The 23,038-nt window shown below is 40.3% G+C and overlaps 1 protein-coding gene across 2 annotated transcripts; it reads right to left on the bottom strand.

Moving 5' to 3' along the window:
• Positions 1–1,531: 1,531 nt before the first annotated feature.
• On the bottom strand, positions 1,532–22,562 carry cenpf (centromere protein F). 2 transcript variants are annotated; one of them, XM_022193563.2, is made up of 38 exons: positions 22,481–22,562; positions 21,529–21,704; positions 21,200–21,325; positions 20,808–20,878; positions 20,499–20,635; positions 20,155–20,246; positions 19,800–20,073; positions 19,431–19,633; positions 19,176–19,301; positions 18,947–19,075; positions 18,488–18,610; positions 18,240–18,375; positions 18,003–18,132; positions 17,603–17,882; positions 17,057–17,263; positions 16,590–16,798; positions 16,237–16,366; positions 15,132–15,410; positions 14,441–15,028; positions 14,119–14,292; positions 12,991–13,895; positions 12,016–12,224; positions 11,779–11,914; positions 11,546–11,672; positions 11,139–11,250; positions 10,657–10,907; positions 10,443–10,551; positions 10,063–10,268; positions 9,630–9,848; positions 9,205–9,348; positions 8,778–8,967; positions 8,598–8,695; positions 8,468–8,509; positions 6,274–7,092; positions 5,882–6,011; positions 4,981–5,685; positions 4,068–4,189; positions 1,532–2,401 (listed from the first exon to the last, which is right to left on the bottom strand). In XM_022193563.2, the coding sequence occupies exons 2-38, from the start codon at positions 21,688–21,690 to the stop codon at positions 2,234–2,236; spliced, it is 8,268 nt and encodes a 2,755-aa protein (XP_022049255.2). In that variant the 5' UTR covers positions 21,691–21,704; positions 22,481–22,562; the 3' UTR covers positions 1,532–2,233. The 2 variants fall into 2 exon arrangements, with proteins under 2 accessions (XP_022049255.2, XP_051799914.1); XM_051943954.1 differs by having other exon boundaries at positions 12,019–12,224.
• Between the last annotated feature and the right edge of the window lie 476 nt (positions 22,563–23,038).

The raw sequence follows: 23,038 nt of genomic DNA, 5'->3' as shown, positions 1-23,038 counted from the left end.
TTTTCACATAAAAGTATACAAAAGTCAAAGTGAACATTCAAGGAAAGTTCTGAGTGTGTTTTATGCAGAGATGAGACTAACCTGGAACTATGTGGTTGCATGAATCAGCTGTACGTCCTCAGCAGTCAGCATGGAGGCGAGTCGACCCTGCTGAGGCCATTTTGAAAAACAGTGCGACATCGACAGAACAAACTGAAGCTCGTTAATCACTCTGATTGGTCAAAGAAACGTTCCTGGAGTGTCCTCAGTTGACAATCTCAGGTCTTGGATTTGAATTCAGTTAAAAATCTTAGGTGGGATTTAAAGAAAGCCGTTTTATCCGTTGACAAAAAAGAATGGTGAGCAGGGAGATTTTGCACGATTACAGAGCTAAAATTGAAAATGAGAAATCTCAGTGAAATTACCAGAAAGATTAAAAACCATGCTGAGAAAAGAAATATTGACTTTGGGTGTTAAATAATTTTGCATAAGAATCATTAACATTATCTTTCAAGTAAGCAGAAATCTGTTTTGTGTAACAAGACTTTAGTTAATCCATTAAGTTTCATTTACTTCACATCACTGAATGTCTTTAGTCTTTGTAATGTGATTTTTATGTTAAAAAGTGAAGATGTTGGGCAGAGTGCAAACAACTCTTGACTCATGGCCTCCTTAACATTTAGTATTTCTCATTATTATGCTTTACAAAGGAAGGCAAATATGCACCCAATCCCAAAAAATTACTTCAGCAAAAAAAAGGTAAAAATGTAAACAAAAAAACAAAAATCCAGGTTTTCTCTTCATATCGTTTGTCACGTCCATGATCAAGCAGAAATAGTTAAACTATGTTATATTAAACTGCAGGTAGGTGAAGGCGCAACAAACAAAACTGAAAATATATCCACTTTGGAAATAAACTGCTGCTGTTAAGTTGCAATAAAAGGTAATTTTCAGTGTTGAAGTATCCAAAGTTGCAGTACAGTGAGATTATTTGAAGTCCATGTCCACAATGTGAATCACTTCTATAATAGTTATAGCTGTGACTGATAGAAACAATCGGTCCACCTCAACACCCCAGACGGCCTAATCAAGCCAAACAGAACCACCATGCCATTACCACTCCATCAAAAGCAAATTAGTTTGTTCCAAAGTTGTCTCCTCTAAAACTGAACAGTACTTGCTTGTGTCCTTTATGAGCAAATTCTAATTACGTGTTCTTTGAAGTTTGCCTATGAATCAAGCTCTGCATTATTAAAAAGCTGCATACCCAATTGCCTGAGCTAAATTAATGTTTTTCACTTTGCAACAGATTTCCAGTTTATGTGACCAAAGGAATCACATAAAATAGTCACAGCAGATAGTTAATTCTCTCCCCTGACAGATTAAAGTTACTGTGTCTGAAACAGCCAACTGTAAATTCAAACACGTTTAAACATGCAGCTCAGGTTCTCCACCGTGTGGTAGCAGACTGTAGGTACGACCTCTGCTGGTCACACATTCCGTAACTTTTAAAGGTTTCCATCACAGCAACAGAACAGAGACTCAACAAATGTTAGGAAGCAGTTAAAATAAGTTTACTAAAAAAAAGCTGTTTTGCATCAGTTACTATTTACAGTGATCATGAACACTGATCAAAGCCTAAACAACAGAAACATGCTATAAAAATATCTAGAAAACATAAAAACAGAGCAGAAAATCTTAGCTGCCAATTAGTACTCGGGTGATATGTTACAGAACTAAATATATGGGTGAAGCATAGGGAGGCGTCACTACATAGATAATATCTACAATAAACAAGGTTCACAAAAAGATCTCTCACATACAAACCAACACAGGAGAAGTTTAACAGAAAATAAAGTCCAGAGTCAGTGGTAACTACACAAAGAAATTATTAAAAAATACATGAAGTGGTGAAAATGTGACAAACATACGGCTGGTTTATGTTCAAAGATATGAAAATGCTTTAAAAAATGGTCAGAACTGTGCTATGAAGAATATCAGCTACTAATGAGAACAGGTAGTTTAGTCTTTTAAAGTCCTGGAAGAAAGTGATTTACCCACAAATGGAAAAACACACAGCCTCAAAAAGAAAAGAAAAGAAAAGGTGTTTTTTAAGTGTTAAAGACTTTAAGGTGGGATTTTAGTCAAAAATCCACACTTTTTTTTTTAAACATGGAGTGTTCATATCTGTGTTAATATCTGCGATGTGCGAGTGTTCATTTCTGTGTGCGAAACCATGAGTGTGTAAACTGATCTACTGGATGTGACAGTTGTCTCCTTGTTGTGTCTGTTGTCCTAAAGGTTGTTTGTCTTTCTGCTGGGGTGTCTTCAGTAAACGATGCACAGGTTTCTCCTCGCTGCTCGGAGAAAAACGCTTCTTATTGGAGCCGTCTGTTGATGGACCAGCGAAGGGACTCAAAACCTTTGGAGAAAGAGCAAGATAGGAGATGAGAGAGAACAGGTGAAACAGAAACAGTGAAGTAGGTAGGGATAATTGTCAATTAAAGTCAGAAATGAAAGATGTAAAGTTCACCAAAGTAAACACACAGTCCTAGAGTAGGTTCAGTAAAGCAGTTAACATTCTTTCCTCTTTACCTCTGTGACCTGAAACCTCTACATCCTGTAAACCCATAACTGCTTCACTGACCTGGACTGACCCAGCGGTGGGAGGGGGTCCGGATAGCCTGTAGACACATTAGAGGCCTGGAAACCTAAACTAGCCTAGCTTAGCTAGACTGTAAGGGATATACGGGAATACGGTCCAGCCCTCCTCCATTGACACATTTTGACAGGTTTTCAAGCTCCGAGCAGATCAGACCGAACCAATCAGAGCACCAGAGGCGGGAGTTAACGATGCGTCATCTTCAGGGCCGAGATTACCCATCTAACACCTGTGCACCTCCCGCATACAAACAAAATGGCGACCGCAACAGAGCGAGGTTTCTCTCGTGCGCTTTCCTCTGTTTTGCACGGGCTGAATTTCTCCTTTGTCCTCGACTGGTCGCCATAACTGTTTGGACTACTACTACTTCTTCTTTTAATTCCGGCAGGCTGTATGATAGAATGCGTAATGCTGCCCTCCACTGTTGAAAGGGAGAGCTTAGATTTTCCTCAGGACCCCTGTACGGCGAAGGAAGCTGTTAAAACTACAAAATATCATGGCGGAAAGGCAATTGTTAGGTCGCTTAGTGATTGCGTCACACATGTGTTACGCTGATTGGCTCTCTCCAATTCAAGCTGTGATCGGTAGTCCCGCCTCTGGGCTAGATTTGGTTCAATGGAGCAGTTCCAGACTGACTTTATGTGTATTTGTAATACACAATATAAAGGCTGTCTGGTCCCCAGGCAAAACCTAAACTACTACATACATACTGACCCACATAGTTGGCTGAAGATATGGATTCTCCTACTCTGAACTTGCTGTTCAGCCAACTGAATAAGCTGCTGGACTTCCTTCAGATGACCTCAAAGACACTGAGTCCATTTTCTACAACAGTACAAGAGTATAAACTGCCTTTACATGATGTTACATGAATATTATGAGTCAGTGTATGTAAGCAGAAATGCAGGTTTATACAGCAAGCAAAACACATGAAATGTTATTTTTCCATTTGCGTAATAAATCAGGACAATTTGCTCTGTAATTTAGTATTATTAATAATAATAATAATAATAATATTAATAATAATGTCCTTTTGGAACAAGTAGTCCTGGTGATTTCAGACAGCTGGAAAGTGTTTGAGCTGTTGATTAAAATCTGACTTCTGAGAAAATGCTGGAACACGGCACCGCTTTTTACCTTATCCAAAATACTTTGAATATATAGTGGCAAATGCCAGTTGTAACTAAAACAAGCGCAGCACAGATTTGAGAAAGGAATGTGATGTGTCAGACGATGTGTCAGACATAACCGTTACAGAAACACTTCAGGCCTATGCTTAGAATCAGACTCCACAGTTCTGGATTGTATCCTCAGTGAACAGAAAATAGATGACAATGTGTCCACTTAGGTATGGTTTTGAAGCTGGTTGCTGGTACAAGCAGAGTACTGTACTGTGTAGGAAAAAGAGGGGGAATGTGTTGCTCACCTTGCCATCAGGTGACGATGTATGAAGAGCCTGTCTGGCAGCCAGTCGAGGACTGCAGCGCTTCGCTGTGGTTCTTCTAATGATGAATGGACTGGCCTCCCCCAGAGGAATATCAGCAAACCCTGAGGAACAAAGCAGGAAGTTTTTCTGTACAGTGAAAGAAGCTCACAACTAAAATTTGGTGCTTTGTTTCATAAACTACTGTCCCACCTGGTGAATTATAGTTGTGCATTTGTACCTGTGCTTACACAGCTAATGCTACAGACACAAACTTATGTCTTAAGCTCATGGTGGTCTGCTGATATCTCATCTGACTAACTGGAAGTAGATTGTGGGTATAAACCTGCCACTAGCTTTCTCCTCACCTTTCATAATCAAGAAGTTATATTTTTTAAAGTCCTCTTCATGAAATGACAACCTGCAGGCAGCAACTGACCACACATAAAATTTCAAGTTTTGCATCATACAATAATGCAGCCCAGCTACTGTTCACATTAAAGTTCCACCAAAACAATTCCCGTTACCATTTTGAGGAGACACTGTTGCTGCATCCTTTGCTTGGTTCTGTTCAACATGACGGTGCATGATTGGTTTAAAGAAATACAAACAAGCCAGAACATTACTCCCTTACAGAAGAATGATGACGCTGTGTAGCTCATCCTGTGCAGTAGAACAAGCTGGCTATGCAGGGCTAGTTGAAATCCACACAGAAAGCTGTGGGTTCAAGAGTCATACTGGTGCCAAGTACAGCATGCTAAGGATGATTTCTTAAAATCTCTTGTACGTCGTAACACATTTTCTACACCTCAGTTTCGAGCCAATTATTCTGATGAAACTAAAAAACAACCTACAGGTGTTGCAGATGTTGGTGAACGTGTGAAAGTGTTAGATTGGAATATCATTCAGCACCAACCTTTCTGCACCAGCTCTGGAAGCCCCTCTGGTCTGAACTCTTCATCGTCCTGTTCAGCTCTTGGTCTGGGTGTTGTCATGGCATTGGCTTTGATCTTCTTTGTCAGGTTGTGCAGGGCCTCCTGGGCGCTGTCTTTGTCACTGATGTCACGATGACCTCGTTTTCCTGAAGAAGAGCCCTGAGGAGACCTCTGAGGATCCACGTTCTCAGTGTTGTCATTCATTTTTTCCTCCTGGTGTTTGGAGGAAGACCTCCTTCCTGAACGCCTGCGGTTGTCAGTGCTGCTGGCGAGGCCGTTAGCTGCTTCAGTACGCTGAGTGGCAGTGATCTGTTCCAGTCGTGTTTTCAGTGCATCATTGGTCTCTTCCAGTTTGTGGACTTTAACCATCAGACTGCAGTATTTATCCATGCTGTCATCAGCCTCTTTGCTTTTCTCATCCAGAATGTTGTTCAGCTCATCCAGCTCACTCTTCATTTCCTCCAGTTTTCTCTCCTTGTCCTCTATTTCCTTCTTCTTTCCATCGAGGGCTGCCATGAGTTGCTCAAACTCTTTGTTTTTTTCTTGTGACTCCACCAGTCTTTCTTCAGCCTCTGTCGTCTTCTTCTCCAGGGCTTTCTTCAAGTCTTCTATGTCTTTCTTTCTCGTCTCTGCCTCCATCCTCAGCTGGGTCACTTCAGGCTGGACCTCTTCGCTGCTCTTATCTCCTGAAACATAAATGTGGCCCATGTTAAAAAAATATTCAGCTATACTTTGTGAAGATAATTGAAGAAAAGGAAAATCTCTAAAAATGTCAATAAGATGCCTTCCTTCTCTGAATGTTAACCTCAATTTCTTTATAATTGGCATGCTGTAAATTTCACTTGAAAACTGGATGTTAAATTTGCTTCTTTTTGTGCACACCTGAGCTGTTCAGCATAGTCTGCTTTTCCTGCTCCAGCTGTTTGCAGGTCTTCATCCACAGACTGATCTTGCTCAGGGCAGAGTCTCTCTCTTTAGACAGACGAGCAGCATGAGACGTCAACTCAGACACCTGGAAGGAACAGACAGAACGAAACAGTGTTTTACAATACAAATCAGTCTGACTTTTAGCATTAGTAGTTAGCCAAGTGCCATCATACAAAGGTCAATCCCAAAATTCTCTCAGCCTTTTTTTTCCCCTCATATTTTGTTCAACATTTTAGATTTTAAAATTAGCTGAGTGCTTGACAGACATTTTCATTATGTGCACATGGTGGCTGAAAGTGGCCCTTGGTTTCAGAGCTATAGAGATGTGAATCTGTGTGTCCATATACCTGTTCTTTGAGCTGTGAGATGGACAGTTTGTTTGTTTCCAATTCCTTCTCAACAGAGGCAACTGCTGTCTGAAGACTCTCTTGTTCTTGTCTGAGTTTCTCTTTCTCCTCTTCTGTTTGCTGCTTTTCTTGTTCCAGTGAGGAAACGGTCAAAGACAGTTTCTTTTTCTCTTCTTCAACCAAAGAAAGGGAAGATTGCAGTTCTTGTTTTTCAGCCTCCAGCTTCTGTTTCTCCTCCTCTATTCTCTCCTTCTCTTGCTTTAATGACGAAAGATTTTGTTGCAAATCACATTTCTCCTTTTCTATCAAGGAGAGGCCTGATTGAAGCTTTTCTTTCTCATCTGCTAACACACTTCTCTCCTGATCTAGTCTTTCTTTCTCTCCTTCTACAGATGTCAGAGTGCAGCGCAGGTTATCTCCTTCTTGTTGTAGAGATAACAGGGTCGAATGCAGTTTCTCCTTTTCCTCTACCAGCTGTTCATTTTCAGCCAGCTTTTCTTTAAGCAAAATCTCCCTCTGCCGAGAGGCTTCCAGCTGTGCTTGAAGATCATCTACTCGTCTAATTTGCCTCTCTGCTTCTTTAATTCCTTTCTCTAGCTCTTCAACCCTGTATTTCTGTTTTTCCTCTTCTTCTCTTCTGTCTACCTCTGCCTTCTCCAGTCCTCTCTCCAGCTCCTCCTTAGCCGCCTTCAGCTCCTCGATCTCTCGGTTTTTTGTTTCCAGCTCTCTCTCCATATGTTCTTTCTCAGATCTCAGGTTGTCCAGTGTGGCAGAGAGCTCTGACAGTTTCTCACTAAGCTCTTTCTTTTCCTCCTCTACCTGAGGGTCCAGAAGTAGAGGGTTGAGGAAAGGTAGCAGCAGAGTGTTTTACAGGAGACAAGTCAAAGATGAGGGAGAAAATAAAGGTGGAAAGGATGAGCATGACAGAAAGAGAGAAAAGTCTGATTAATATTGTGCTTGGTGTACAACAACTGTCATGTTTTACTTTTACAGGGTTCCCACTGAAAATTGAAAACTAAATTCCAGGACTTTTCCAGGATATTCCAGGATAAAAATCATCCAATTTCCAGGATTTTGAACGGAATTTCTGAAACAATTTTCTCATACAAACTAATCTTTCTGGCCTCCTCCACCCCTTACAGCCAGCCGATTCCACCCACTTTATTATACTATACAGTCTACCTGTGTTAGATAACAACATTAAAGTGTCAGGTAAAATACCAACTACAAAATATAACATTTTTAAAATAATTTATGATACACATTTAAAATGAAAGTATTTTAATAAAATTTAGTTTTGTAAATCACAGGTGACACTATGCTGGTGGGTTGAGGGGCCCCTCAAAACTAATTATGCTTAGGGCCCCATAAAAGCTTGGGCCGGCCCTAGGCTGTCGACGGCTGTGGACTGTGCTGATCAGTGCCTTCAGATGGCTGGATGGGAGCTCGGCATTGGGGGTTTCGGAGTGACGGGGTAGGAGTAGGAGGTGGATAAAGAGGAGATTTATCCAAGTATCTCCTCCAAAATAACCTGTAAGCATTAATGCGCATCCTCATCTGCCCCTCTTCCTCCTGCTGTTCATCTTCCTCCTCCACGCACATGCAATATACGCCTCTGTGGCCGAGCTGCGCTAACCCGCACGTCAAAGGTAGAAGGGCTGGCAGAGGCTCAAGACACAACCCCGAATTACGAGAAAATACCGAGGGGGACAGGTTTTTTTCGTGCAGTTGTTGTATTAATGCAGTGCGCATTATTATATATATATATATATATATATATATATATATATATATATTTAAAAGGGGCAAAAGAGGGCACTTTTCAATACGAGGCAAAAAGGGCAGGGGCTGAAGCCCCCCTTTAGGTCTATGTGTGCACGTGCATGGCTGCCATAGCCATGTGATAGGTGCAGACATGACACACTGTAGAATATTTAGCACAACCAACATCCATGCAACACTGAATTCAAGGACTTTCAATGACTTTTTTAGCTGATGATCCTAATTCCAGGACCACCTGATTTGTGGCAGTATTTCAGGACTTTTCCATGACTTTCCAGGATCACTTTTTTTTCCAGGAATTTCCAGAATTTTCAAGGACCATGGGAACCCTGCTTTTAGAAAGTTAAAAAAAACAAACAAACAAAAAAAAACACAGATACGGAGAAAGCTAATTTGAATAGCATGAAGGTACCTTTGTCCTTTCCTCCTCCAGTTCAGCTTTGGCAGTTTCAGCCTGTAGAACAGCAAACCAAACTTAGTTTTAAGTCAGTATAAGGAAGACTCAGTGGTTATTTATTGACTGAATGTTTGTGATAGAATACCTGTAGCACAGCGTCCTCTAGACTTTGCTCTACATCTTCCTTCTCTCGCTCCAGGGCATCAATACGATCTTGCAGTGAGTCGGACTTTCTCTGGGCAGCTACACAGAGAAAAGTCACATTTAGACCAACACTTCACAAAACTCAAGAGGTTATGTAATTGCCAAGGGTGTTAAGAGTTACCTTTGAGCAGTTCTCCCATCTTCTTTTTCTTCCTCTCATCTGACTCAATGCGAACCTGGAGCTTTTCAATACCAGTTCTCATCTGCTGGACCTCCTCTTGTGTGGAGTTCAGGCGAGAGGCAATCTCTCCTTTTTCTAGCAGAGAGGACTCGAGAGATTGTGAAAGACGACAAACCTCTCCCTCTAAAGCCTAAAGGGAAAAACAGGAGAAAATTATTATTTTGAGCAGATATTTAGGTGAAGTTTTCAGCTTTATTCTTCTCAAAAACTAAACGTTCCAAAATGATTCTGCTGTGCTATTCTAAAATCTGAGAAAAATACACTAAAATAAGACAAAGAAACACAAAAGCACTGTAAAAACAGCATCTGTGCAAACACTAAACGTTTAAACTAATAATGATCCGTTTAATGTCATACTTTTCCTCACCTGTATCTTGCCCATCATTGACTCAGTATTTTCACTGGCAGAGGTGTGATCTTCTTTTATCTGGTTAAGATGGCCGATCAGCTCCTCTCTTTCTCCACACTGTTGAGAGACTGCCTGCTCCAGGAGCTTAACCTGCTCCATAAGCTTTATATGAAAGAAATGGAATCAACATTAAGTAGAAGAAAACTGTAAACATCAACAATTGGTTAACAGAAGACATTAGCATAAATAGATTTCATTAAACTAGTCTTGTATCTATTATAAAGATATACTTTAAACCAGACCTCAGACCTCGGGTTCAGTTCACTTTATGTACTTGTGCTGTTGTAATTCAGGTGTTTTGATGTTTTTCAGTGACAGAACAACTAATCATGTCTGTACTCTGTGAAACTAATGCTTTTGTCTGACTAAAAACAACCTTGTACCTGTTGCCTCTCGGTCTTCAGTTTCTCTGTGTTGCTCTGGAGGGCTTCATACTCCTTCCTTCCTGCTCTAATGTCGTCCTCCAGGATGGAAATCAGGTGTCTGGTGTCACAGTTAGTCTTCTCCAGAGTATGAACTTTCTCTCTCCATTGGCCCAAAGACTGGCTCAACTCGTCACGCTCCTCGGAGCACAGCACAAGTTCAGATCTCAGCTGGGTGGTCTGGAAAATTAGATTTACAGAAAGGTTTCTGTTAACAGGAGGCTTACAGGACAGAAGAAGCTCAGTAACTTCTGAATGTGCCATCGGTTTTTGTACAGGAAAAAAAACTAAAAGATGTGAACCTGAGAACTGCTTTAATTCATGTTACATACATATATTTAATTAATTTTGCCATTGCACATGCAGCGTTTTGATGTTTTAAAAGAGCGCTAACCTCAGTCATTAGTTTATCTATCTTTTGCTCCATGCTTGAAGAAGTCTTCTTCTGGGTCTCCATTTCATCCGTCAGTCTGGTCTTCTCCACCTGCATGGTCTCCAGCTCTGATTCCATTCCCAGGATGTGCTGCTCCAGGTTAGCTTTCTCAGAGCGAACCCTCTTTAATTCACTCTCCTGCTGAAGACACTTCTCGTCACATCCACCTACAAAACCGAGTAAAATATTTAATCAACACAAAAACAAACAAATAGATAAATACAACCTTTTGAAACCTTCTGAAATAATTTAAATCTGGTTTCAGACTGATGTTTCAAATCTGTAACCTTAGATTAGATCTCTGAATGCTTTAAGTAAAATATTTAATTAAAAATAGATACCTTTGGCCATCTCAAGGCCTTCCAGCATCTCCATAACATCTGTCAGCTGACATTTAGCTGTTTGTAGTTGCAGAGTTAATGTCTCTTTCTCCTCCGACAGCTGGGTTAACTAAATATAAACACACAGTATTAATGTAAACAGTCATAAAAATAATTCCATCATTAACACTGACACTAAATTGATGTCTGGCATTCTGCCATTCCCTCCTCCTACCTCATCAGCTAGGCTTTTCTTTGCCTCCAGAGCATTTTTCAGCCGGCATGTTGCTCCACATGCCTCCTCATCTGCAGCTTGAAGTTTCTTCTCCAAATTTTGAACTTGAACTTCCAGTTCAAAGTTCAATTCTTTTCTGAGTTCAAGGTCAGAGCTCAGTAGGTTGAACTCTGAGCGCAGAGTCTCAAGCTCATTTTCTTGTTTACAGATCATCTCCTTGTATTGGCTGAGATCAAGCATCTGGGATGACTCTGTTAAAGATAGACAGATGTGTGTTTAAATGACTTGACTGAAGCAGAACACATTCAAATGTGATGCTTATATTAGTCAACAGAAGGTGATCTTTAAATGCAAAAAAAAAGATAAATAAATTGTAACACCCTATGAAGTTGCAATTTCTCTGTAATATAGCTAGAAAAATGTTAGTCTAAATGATCTCAGTGTGGTTCACATACATTTATAGGCACCATTTGATCACTCACCACAGGATTCCAACTCTCTCATCTCACTCGAGGAGGAAGATTGTGAAGGCTGGTCACAGATTACAGGCTCATTTTCTGAATCATCTCTGGGACTACAGCTGTCTTCAGAAACCTGTAATAAAGAAAATTAAATCATTAAGATCAGCACCACTATGAAAACAAAAATAAAGTGTATGCATTCAAATAATAATGTTTTTCAACTGTAAATTCAAGACACAGGATGAACTTAAAACTAACATGCCAAAAATGTTCAGAAAGTGCTTTAGATTTAAAAAAAAAAATCACTAAAATAGGTGTTTATAAATATTAATAACTATTGAGTATGGAAAGTACACTTTCCCACTCCCAAAGTTAATGAAGGGTAGCATCATAATTAAAAGAAAATACATTATCTTTTTTTTTTTTACCTGCTGATGAAGATGCTGCTCCTCCTCATTAGTCCTTATTTCTTCAACAGCAGCTGCACTGGCCTCCTTCTCCTCCTCCCCTTCCTGGATGATCTCCTGCTCTAACTTGTATTCCAGCTCAGTCGCACTAGCAGGGCAGAAGAGATTAGATTCACCTTTAACATCATAAAAATGCTCAACTCAAAAAAAAGACTTCAACTGCATATCTTTGCTTAGCACAAAATTCATGGTACCTGAAGGTCTCAGACTGGTGAGAAAGTTCACTCAGTTCAGATGGCACACACTGCTCCTTCACTGGAAGTGGCTCTGTACCGGTACTGATGCTTGCATCATTTTCTGGCTCAACACCAATCTGTCCTTTGACTTCAGCTGGGAAAACAGTCACATATAATTAAACATAAATATGTATTTCAATGTAAGTAGATCCAGTAAATAATTAAAAGTTTAATGTAGCTTCAGTCCACATTCACCACCAGTTTCTGTGTCTTCAGTCTCCATGTGGCTGATTATTTCTGCTGGGTTCTGGGTTCCCTGTGGTTCTGAGAGCTGCTGTATGAGGCTGTGCTGTTGGTCCACCCGTTCCAGCAGTGAATCATACTGCTGCTTGAACACAGTCAGCTCCTTCTGTAAGACCGCCAGCTTGTGGTGCAGCTCAGCCCGTTCTTCAAACTGCTGGCTCCTGTGATACAATGTGGAAGTCAAGTTATTATCATTTCTGCTATTATTTACTATACCAGTGTTACGGCCTCTTTAAAAATTAACAAATTAGGCTCAAACAAACACAGAAACCGGCAACATATAAACTGGACACAGACACGGCGGGTGAGTTGGTGAAGGGAAAAAAAAAAAACAGCTTTATTTATGAGTAATCCAACTAATCAAGGTAGAAATAACAGTGAAAGGAAAAAGGCTATAGGTGCTGGCCAAAAGAAACAAAAAAAAGGGGTGGTGAACATGGCTAACCCAACAACGGGGCCTCAAACCAGTCACCATCCCTAACTAAACTGCCTAACCAAAAATAACTGCTACAAAAGGAAAAAAGCAAAAACAGGCCTACCAGCAACTACAGCCAAACAAACAACAAAACCCAGCAATCTAAACATGCAATGGGGGGAAAGGGGGGGGTGATGAATCAAATGCATGAAAAGAGAAAAAAACTCATTATTAAATCACGAAAGCACAGTTTGCACAAACACAAAAAAACCCTCACGCGTTTGTCCAGGCAGGACGTGTGGCTGTGTTGCTCATGTCTCTGCTCTGACTGCCGCTCTCTACTGCCTCACTAAATACCCTCCTCCTCCCTAAATGCTAACAGCACTCAGGTGTGCTGCAGTTGCACAGGTAAAGGGAAGAGGGAGACCAGAGAGAGCAAGGAGAGAGGTAGCAGCCAGCCACACGTAACAACCAGCCAATACAAACATGCTGCACATGGAAGACAAACATACCGCTCTTTGTTCTCCTCCTCAGTCATTTCGTCCCTCATCTCAAGCTGCTCCTTCAGCCTCTGGCGCTCTTGTTCAGAGGACAGGAGGGAGCTCTGGATCCTCTCGTTTTCCTCTCTCAGAGAAGTCACCTCATCTTGATGCCTCTCTATGTTTTCTTGTAACTTCAGCTTCTCTTCAGTTATTTCATTTACACAAGACTGTAGTTTGGTGTTTTCTTCAGACAGCTGAGAACAGTTAGATTCTAGCTGGAGCTTTTCCTCTACTGCTTGATTTAAGTTAGCAACTAAATCGCATTTCTCAGAGATTAATGCAGAGAGGTTACTCTGAAGGTCGGCATTTTCCTCCTTTATCTGATGCAGGGTAACATCAAACTGGGCTTTCTCTTCAATGACCTGACTAAGAGCCAACTCAGCCTCATTTTTCTCAGCAGTCATTTCCTCAATCCTGACTTGTGTTTGCAGCTTTTCTTCAGTTAACTGCTGAATGTTGGACTGCAGTTGTTTGTTCTGCTCAGATAGCTCTTCTAAACTGGTCTCCAGCTGTTTCTTCTCTGCATTTATTTGAATAATTTCAGCTTCAATTTGCTCTTTGTCATTCATTAACTGTTTCAAAGAAGTGTCCAGGTGTGTTTTCTGCTGGAGTAACTGGTTGATATTGTTGTCTTTGTCTTGAACCATCTGCCTGAAGCTCGTCTCTACCTTGGCGTTCTCTTCTGTCATCTGACTAAGTTTAGACTCTAATGAGGCAACAGTCTCTTCCAGCTGGTTTCGTCGGACAGAGTCCTCTTCCAGACGACTTATTTCACAGCTCCGCTCAAATAACTCCTCCTTTGCTGTGACATACTTTGTCTCCAGCACAGAGTTCTGGGATTGAACCTCATCCAAGCGGGTTTCCAAGACAGAGACCTAGAAATAGAGATATTGGTTAATGACAATGCCACACTTAGGGATGCCTTCTTTAACTTTAATCTTCAACCTGGCTGTAGACCAGGACTCGGTGTGAGGGCAGACTAAGGTACAAAAAAGCAGGAGTGGGTAGAACAACTAAATAAACCTGGGAGTTATTCTGGACTTTACGAAAATATGTGTTTTCTTGGCAGAATTTTGTGTGCAAAGACTGTGGCCAAACCTGGGCTTTGCTTTCCTCCAGCCTGGCCTCCATGTCAGACATCTGGGTCTTGTTCTGAGCAAGCTGAGCCTCTAGCAACTCTATTGTTCCTTTTAGCTCCTCCACCTGACTGTCAAAAGAGTTCATGGCTGTCTCATTGTCCTCCAGGTCCATCTGCAGCATTTCCAGCTGCACCTTAATTTACATAGAAGAGGCTTTTTTTAAGTGACTCAGCATACTTCAGTAGAAGATACTTTGAACAAGGCAAGATTAAGATAATATATGACACTGTGTAGAAATGCAAGGCCTCAAATATAAACAAACAAAACCATTAGTAACCAACCTTGATTTTGTTCATGGCGACCACCTTCTCCTTAAGGAGATCTGAGGTTTTGGCATGCTCTGCCTCTGCTTCATTCAGTTTCTGCTTCAGACTCTTTATTGTGTTGTCTCTTTCTTCCAAACCACGTGAAGCAGCAGACAGAGTCGTCTTCATGGTCTTGATCTCCTCTCGACGAGAACTTGATTCTACTTTGGCAGCACTTATTGATTTCTTAGTGGCCTCAAGTTGCTCTTTAAGGCTTTTCTCTTTATTGATGAAATTTTCAATCTCCAAAGTGTGACTCTCTGATTCTTTACTCATCTTCTCTGTGAGATCTTTAATCTCTTTTTCCAAAGCAGAGATCAGTTCACTTTTCTCGGCCAAAGTGTTCTCCAGGTTGGATTTGATTTCAATTGTGGAAGAGTGACTCTTCTCAAGAGCTTCTAGAGAATTTTTAAGGTCAGCATAAGACTGATTGACCACGACCAGCTCATTCTTCAAGACCAGAAGTTTCTCAGCTGCATCTTCGTTCGCTGCCATCTTTTCTTCCAAGGAAGAAATCTGATCCAGCAGGCTGTTGATTGTCTCAGTCTGACTATGCTGGAGGATCTTAATAAAACAGATGCAAGTTTGTTATTTGTAATAATATATATGACAAAATATACATAACTAAACAATACAAAAAATATGCTGTTTTTTTTTTTTTTTTTACCTCTGCTTCTTTCTTCATCTGTTGAACCAAATTTTCCAGCTCAGCCTTTTGTTTCTCCACAGAAACCATGTGGGCTTCAGCCTCTCTAAACTGCTTCTCCTTCTCTTCTGTCTGGCTCCGCTGATCCTTCAGGTCCTCTTCTAACTGCTTGAGCTCCTCCGATTTCTTCTTGCACATCTTTTTGAGTTCCTCTTCCCCATCTGACAATGTCTTGATTTGTTTTTGTAGCTCAGCCCCCAGTTGCTCCTGGACCTTCAGGAACTGCTCTGTAGAACTGATCTGAAACATGAACAGAAAATCAAACTAGGACGTCAAGACTAAAGTAAGGAAACAAAATCCAATATAAATATTTGTAATGAACAAGGACAGACCATACATTTAAAAAGCCGCGTTTTTCCAGAACCATTCTTACAGAATACTTCCCAAAATGTCAGACACACAGGTTAAATGCTAAAAAATGATAGCAAATATAACTTTTTTGTGATAGTTAATAGTAATTTGGATATTTTTCCGCTTTAAACTATAAGAACACTATCCATACTGTCAAAACTGACTTTCATACAACTCCTTTCTGACATAGCAGCGGCAATTAAACAAAACCATCTTCATAAATATTGTATTTGTCACAAAATGATTTTGGTGGTATTTCAAAGAAAGAGTGTCTATTTTTCCAGTGTGATTAACTAGTATTGTTCTACATTCGGCATTGCCGTTTAATCAAAAGCTTTTACTTCAAGAACTGATTAATAAATGAAGAGTTCATTTGCAAAAACAGGCAACTCCATTTTCAGAAAACTCTTTTTATTGTTTACTTGAGATAATAATAACACTAATAATTTATTTTTTCTCTATTTTGTCATCTATTTTACTACTAAGTCAAATCCACTCAGCTTCAGTTTGATTGATATTATCTCAAGTAAACGATAAAAAAAAGGTTTTTGAAAATGTATCAAAATGGAGTTATCTGTTTTTGCAAATAACTCTTCAAATTAACATATTGCATAAACACTGTAAAGAGAAAAAAAGTGACTTCAGTTATTTAGAAGAATGAACCACCAGCAGCCTGTTAAAGCTCCCATGGCAGTTGAAAGTCATTAAATCAGACCTGGGTTTTGGTTAGAAGCAGCTCTTGCTGGACCTCCTCCATCTGTAGCTTGATGTGTTCAGTCTCCTCAACCTTCGCTGAAACACTGTCCTCACACTGCTTCAACAGGACTGCCTTCTCCTCTGACAGCCTACAAGAAATCAAGGAAATATGCGTTAAAAGTAAGGAATGACTGGGGCCACATACCTGTATTATAATCTTCACTGTGTTTTCACGCCAATACAAAAATAAAAATGTTTTGGCATTGCTAGCTATTTCATTGTAGTTATACTCATTACCCTTCAAACTGTAGGATTTAAAGCAGGGCTAGAAAACATTGTCGAAAACAAAATTGCTGAGTGAGCAACTCCCACCTGGCATTTTGCTCTTCCTGCTGTGCTGTGGCCTGTGTGAGACTTTCCCTCAGCTGGCTGATCTCAGTCTGGCCAAGTTCGATTAGCTGGTCTTTGGAGCGAATCAGGTCGCAGGCTGCTTGATGCTCCTCCTGCAGCTCCGTGTTTGTCCTCTCAGCAAGCTCTGCTCGCGTAATTTCCTTTTGCAATTGTAACTCCAGATCTTTGACCTGTTCAGATTAAAAAAAAGAGCACACAGTCAATTAGGATCATTCAGCAAGGTCTGATTATGAATTAAACGAGTATCTACTGATCTAACTGAGTTATAAATTGGGAGGGATAAATGCCAGGTCTTCAGCATCTTAAACATGTTCATAGAGATCACTGGTCACACATGATAGAGCCTCACACAAGACTAAGATGCAGTTTTAATGAGAGATCATCCTGGAAACCATGAAATTTGCTGTTGTGGAAAAAATATAAGTCACCTGTGATTCAAGCTGAGCCACCTGAATGCCAACATTCTCCAGGTCTTTGGTGTGTTTCTGTCCAGCCTCAGAAAACTGAGACTGAAGCTCTTTGTACTGATGCTCTTTCTCTTCCAACTCTGTGCTCTTGTTGAGGAGTTCTCCTTTTAAAGAGTCAATGTGAGATGACAGACTGGCCTTTTCTCTCTCTGCACACATGAGCTGCTTCTGCAATGATTAAAAGAAATGGATTCAGGGTGAGAGGTAAGATACTTTAAGAATATAGTTGTTGCTTGCATTTTGTCTTATTTTAGCACATCTCTGAATGTATTTGAAAACACTAAACTGCTATTTACAGATGCTTTTTAAGAAACAATTATATTTTGAGAAATATTTTTTGTACTATAAGGGTCTGTGGAATCGAAGTCAGTCATGATTTGATGAAGGTGTAACCAGTTAATGACACTTTAACACTTTCCAAGTAGTTACATTTACTTACATTCGCTAAAAACTGCACAGTATATCCAAACAATTACATCAAATTCTATGGAAATCAAAACACCTTACCTGAAGTTCACCGTTGGCTTCATTCAGAGAGCTGACGCTACTCTCCAGGTTGTTAATTTTGTCACTGAGCTCTTTTTGCACTGCTTCAGTTTCGTTAATTAAGGTCTCCTTCTCTGTCGTCCACTCCACCAGAGCTTGATGTTCTTGTTTCAGTTTTGTGCACTCATTCTGACTCGCAGTGAGATTGGATTTCAGCTCTTGGCTCTCCTTGTCTAGCACAGTCAGCCTGTTGCTCAGCCTCTCTGTCTCTTGTTTCTGTTTCTGGAGTTCATTCTGAGATCTGCAGGGTAACAAAATATTTACAGTGATTGAAAAACAAAAGAAATAAATGATAAAAGGTTCTCTTTATCTCTCAGATCTTGAGTACCTTTTCATTTTTGCAGAATAAAACTATATTTACCTGTCATTTTTAGTCTCTGCATCAGACAGTGTTTTCTTCAAATGTTCTTGCTCCCTTGCTGAAGCCTGTGTCTGCTGTTCCAGTTTAGACTGAAGCTTCTTCAGCTCCTCTGCCTGTCCTTCTGATTTAGCTAAAATACCAAAAGACAGATCAGGAAAACATTAAGATGATTTCAGATAATTCTAAAAAATAACTGTAACCATTTTTTTTTTATTGCCACTCCTAACACTAACTTACCTTTAAGATCATCTAGCAGTCCTTGTGTGCGTTTGAAGCTCTGTTCTGAGCTCTTCTTCTCTTCTTCCAGCTGAGACAGGCGTCTGTTACTCTGGTCCAGCTGAACAGTCACGCTGTTCTTCTCTTTCTGCAGCTCCTGGTAGGATGAAGAAGAGGAAAACGATGAGTCAAAGCTGTATCAGCAGATATGCTACGAAATTGGCAGCTCACCATTACAGAAAATGGATTTTCAGCTAAAAGCAACCCACCTCCATCTTCTTGCGCAGATCCTGCTCTTTGGTCTGATTGGCCTGGAGGCTTTGCTCTGAACGGAGAAGTCTTTGCTTCTGCTCCTCCATCTCCTTCTCCATCTGATTCCTCTGGACGCGCATCTGGAAAAAAGCAGGTGTGATAGAAATGTCATGCACAAATGTTTTAATCATTGCTCAGTTTTGTTTACTTTGCAGAATAAAACTGTTTTAATATTGCCCATGGCTGACATGCTGTATGTAACCTGATATAGCTGCTGCTGTAGACATGCCATTGACAGTAAATTGCATAACAAAAGTGAAATTTTGAAAGCACAGAATGCATTCTAACAGCCTCAAACATTTCTTTTACATATTAAAGTGCTTTGCACCTTAACATATTGAGGGTTCAGTGACTTGTCATCTAAGTTCATGCCTGCATGAAGTGAGAAGGAACAGATGAAGGAAGGGCAGAGCTACCTTCTCCATGTCAGCCTGCAGTATGTTACAGTCTTTTTTGGATTGTTGTATCTCCTGTGTTAGTTTGGTTCTGGTCTGGTTCAACTGCTGATCCAAAGCCTGATGTGAACTCTGCAGCTGGGCAAGTTCCTACACACACAACAAAAAAAAATGCATTAATATTTTTAATGTTTAATAAAATTTACAAACATTAAAAGCCTAATCATCATATGACTCCATATGGTTGCACCTTCTGACTATCTCTCTCTTGGTCCTTGACTTTCTGCTCCAGGGCTCGTTTGCAGATTTCAGCATTGTGCCTCTGACAGCTCATCTCTTCTGTGACTTGTTTAAGCTTTTGCTCAACTGATGAACACTGAGAACAACACAGAAAAACATTTCGTCATCTTGCCAGCCATTTACAGGTTCTCTTAACTTAATAACCATTGTGTCTACTGTGAACTCTGCATCCATGCAGATATAAAATAAAACCAATCTGTCCTACCTTGGCTTCAACCTTTTGGTGTCTGTCTGTGGCCTGACTCAGCTCATGGCTGGTCTTGGCCAAGTCTCTGTCCCTTTCAGTAAGGTCTTTGTGGGCCTGATTCAGTTGAGTTTGTAGTTCCTGCAGTTTGGAAGCTTGGGTACGAATGTCCTTCTCCTGATTAGACAGATTCCTCTCCAGCTCTGACACACGACCACGCAGCTCTGGTGAAGAAACAGAAAAATATTAAACTCCGTTACTGTACACATGCGGGATGTTTAACCTAGACAGTTAGCATTAACAAAATGAAATATATTAGAGGACGTATACATAATACTACTACGCTAATAAATGCTAACCACATTAACTCCAAAACAAATAACAATCCACCTTGGTTGAGAGTCTTTAGCTGCTCCATCTGCTGGGATGATCCACTGGGACTCTGCACTGCTATGGAGCAGCTCATCCGCTGGCTGGGTTTGATTGGTGTCTCTTCGTGGGCGTCCCACAGGGATGTCCCCCGCCTCTTCAAAGGCGTCTCCATTGCACCCTGAGATTGGCGACTGTGGGCCTGATCTTGCTGTTGCCATGGGAATATGGAGGATCCTGCTTGGCGGGCAGCGATGTCCTTGTGGCTTACACTGACTGATGACTGACTCAACAGCTAAAGCAGAAGATGCAACGTAAAACCACTGAGAAACGAACACACATAATAATTTAAAAAATATAGAAATAATGTACTCACTTTGACTTGCAGGACTTTGAGTTCTGTCTCCAGTCTTTTCCTTTCTTCTACCTCTTGGGTGTATTTCTCCTGAAGCTCCTCAAGTCTGTTATCTATGAAACAGATACACAAATTACATGTTAGGGTACACTAAAAAAACCTCAGACAACATTAGCTGCCATGAGAGGCAGATGCAGTTGACAACATCATTGACGTATGTAAAAAGAACCCTGAGAATTAAACACAACTAGAAACCAACAATATAGGTGGTACAAAAGTAAATCTGTGGGATCAATACATATTAAATAGATTATTTTCTTAAAAATGAACACAAAGCATAACTCGCTGCAGATGGAAACAAATACCCTGGTGTCTGTAGGCCGGGACAGGTGCTGGAGTAGCGAAAGTCTTCTGTGGAGTAGTGTAAGGCTGCAGGTCAGCAGAGGAGGAAGACAAGGAGGCAGAGCCGGCAGGCTGCGAGCGATCCAGTTCGTTTTTGTACCTGGACAGACAAAAAAGAAAAAACATTAAAGACCATAACATTAACAGTAATTAAAGAGTCTGGGCATGAATTTGACCTATAGCCATCATTAAGTTAAATACTAAGCTGTACTTCATAAAGCACCAACTCATAGGACATTATTTCACATGTCAACCCATTCTGCTTCACTCACTTCTTGAGCTCTTGCTCCAGTCGCTCTATGGTTTTCCTGCAGGAGTTAAGCTGACCCTCCAGGTAGCTCACCTACATCCAGGAAGAGATTACAACCACAAGAGGCTTGAATTTCATGTTGATTCCAGATCTGTGTACACTTGACTTCATTTATATATTTCATCATAGGGTGTGATTGTGTTGGTAAGAATAAGATGTTTGGATATAATAGCTGCAGACAGAAAATCTGGTATTTTAATTCTATTTTTCAGAAATTTACATTGAAATAAATCTGCTGAAATATATATATTAGCTGTTAATTATTAGTGAGCCATGTCCTTCAGTGCCCAATACATTTCAATCTCTGTTGCTTGAAGCAGCAGCAGATGCTTATTCCTCAGATCGGAAACTAACCTGCTGCTCTTTGACTCCGAGGTCATGGGTGACCCTTTGGCGAGCTTTCTCTAGGGAATCACACGATTCTACTAAAGACTGGTTTTCTCTTTTTAAAGAAGAGATCTCTGAGCGTTCACTGTCCACCTGGAGAAAGATACATATAGAGGATTAACAGAAGCATTTCTGTAAGATATTGAAAATATTTTGTGTACAAGTGTATTTTCTCTTGGTAAAATTTCCATTTTTGTTCAGGCATCAGCAAGTTTCCCAAGGGACTCAACTGAGTTTCATTTATCTAAACACATTACAATTCTGAGTTGATTAAATTATTCCCAATAAATACTGACCTTTTGTTTCTGTTTCTGCAGGGCAGCTTCTAATGAGTCCAGCTGAAACTGCTTCTGTGTCCTCTCCTTCTTCAGCTTGTCCAGCTGGACTTCCATCTCCTGGATCTTCTGCAGGGCTTTCCCTGGAAGTCCATCCTTCCACTCCTCCACCGCCCAGCTCATGGTTTATAACCTGACTGAACCCACATGCATTTGTTTAACGTTAAAGCATGAAGTCTAAACTAATAAAAAACATGCAGATAAACAAACTAAGTGACATTAGGGTAACCACCGGTTCTGTGTGTATTGCCATGTGATGGAAACAATGCAAGTCGCAGGTTGAGCTCAAATGAAGGTAGAGTTGCATTAAAATAGACAACCTAAGCCGTTTCCTCTTGTTACAACGCAAAGTCACAACATTGACGTTTAACATATTTGTAAACGTAATGTAACATTAAATAAACAACTATAGCGCTTAGAAGGAAACGACGACAACATTAATAAGGTTTGTTTTCAAGCCTTGCCTGGCTTAAATCCACTAGTACCAGGTTTTAGTTGTAAGGAGACAGTATAAGAAAACCGAAACGTTGAATTTACCGTTAGTTCAATTAATCGGCCGACCATTCTACGGCACTGCGATGTTAGCAAAGATTAGCTAACTACGTTAACGCTGCAGCATTAACCAATTTGTTTTAATTAATAACTAGTAAGCATACATGTAAAATACTAATAAAGCTAGCGTTAACTTAAAGTGGAACACCAAAACAAGCACACAGCTAACAGTTTTTATTAAGATTTAGCGTTATCTTAGATGAGCTGAACACGGTTTGAGCAAATATGACAAGTTAGCCAACTTTCATCTTGAATTTACACAAAAACTAACCAGCCTGAGGTCGAAGCTTATGAAATGCGTTTCAAAATGACACATATACTCAAATGAACTCGAGATAAGACAGAGCTTGGCTTCACTTACTTTGGGCGCGATGCTTCCTAATCAGCCTTCTGAATTGTTTGAGCTGTTGTTGGAAAATTCAAACTGCAGCGGAGGAAGTCCCAGTCCACTCTGCTGAACGCTCATTGGCTAGTTGATGTGACATCGTGAAGGTAAGCATATGATTGGCTTATTCCTGTTACTGCCTCCACAGTGCCCCTATGTGGTAGGAGACTGTAAATACTACCAATAAACAGGATGTCACGTATTAAGACTATTTTTAAACTGTCATGTGTGGACAAAAGAATATTAATATTGGGAAGACAAGCTCATGACCAAGCAATGTGTAATCCTGAATTTCCTTTGCATCTATAAATGTTTAAGATAATTGCTGGCTGAATATTTTATTTTATTCACCTGCCTATATCTGACTGCTGTGATGCTCTTACAGACTTCAAATCCAAGTGTCACCGTAAAATTGCTTTAAATAACACTATTTCAACGTGTCTGCAATCTTGATGTCACATGATCAAGAAACACAGTTTGAGCCTGAAAAAGAGATTAAATACATAGAAAGATTCCTACACTCTGTTAATCAAA

Source organism: Acanthochromis polyacanthus, chromosome 2 (genome assembly GCF_021347895.1).
Source record: "Acanthochromis polyacanthus isolate Apoly-LR-REF ecotype Palm Island chromosome 2, KAUST_Apoly_ChrSc, whole genome shotgun sequence".
NCBI lineage: Eukaryota > Metazoa > Chordata > Actinopteri > Pomacentridae > Acanthochromis > Acanthochromis polyacanthus.
This window is presented reverse-complemented; position numbering and strand designations above follow the sequence as displayed.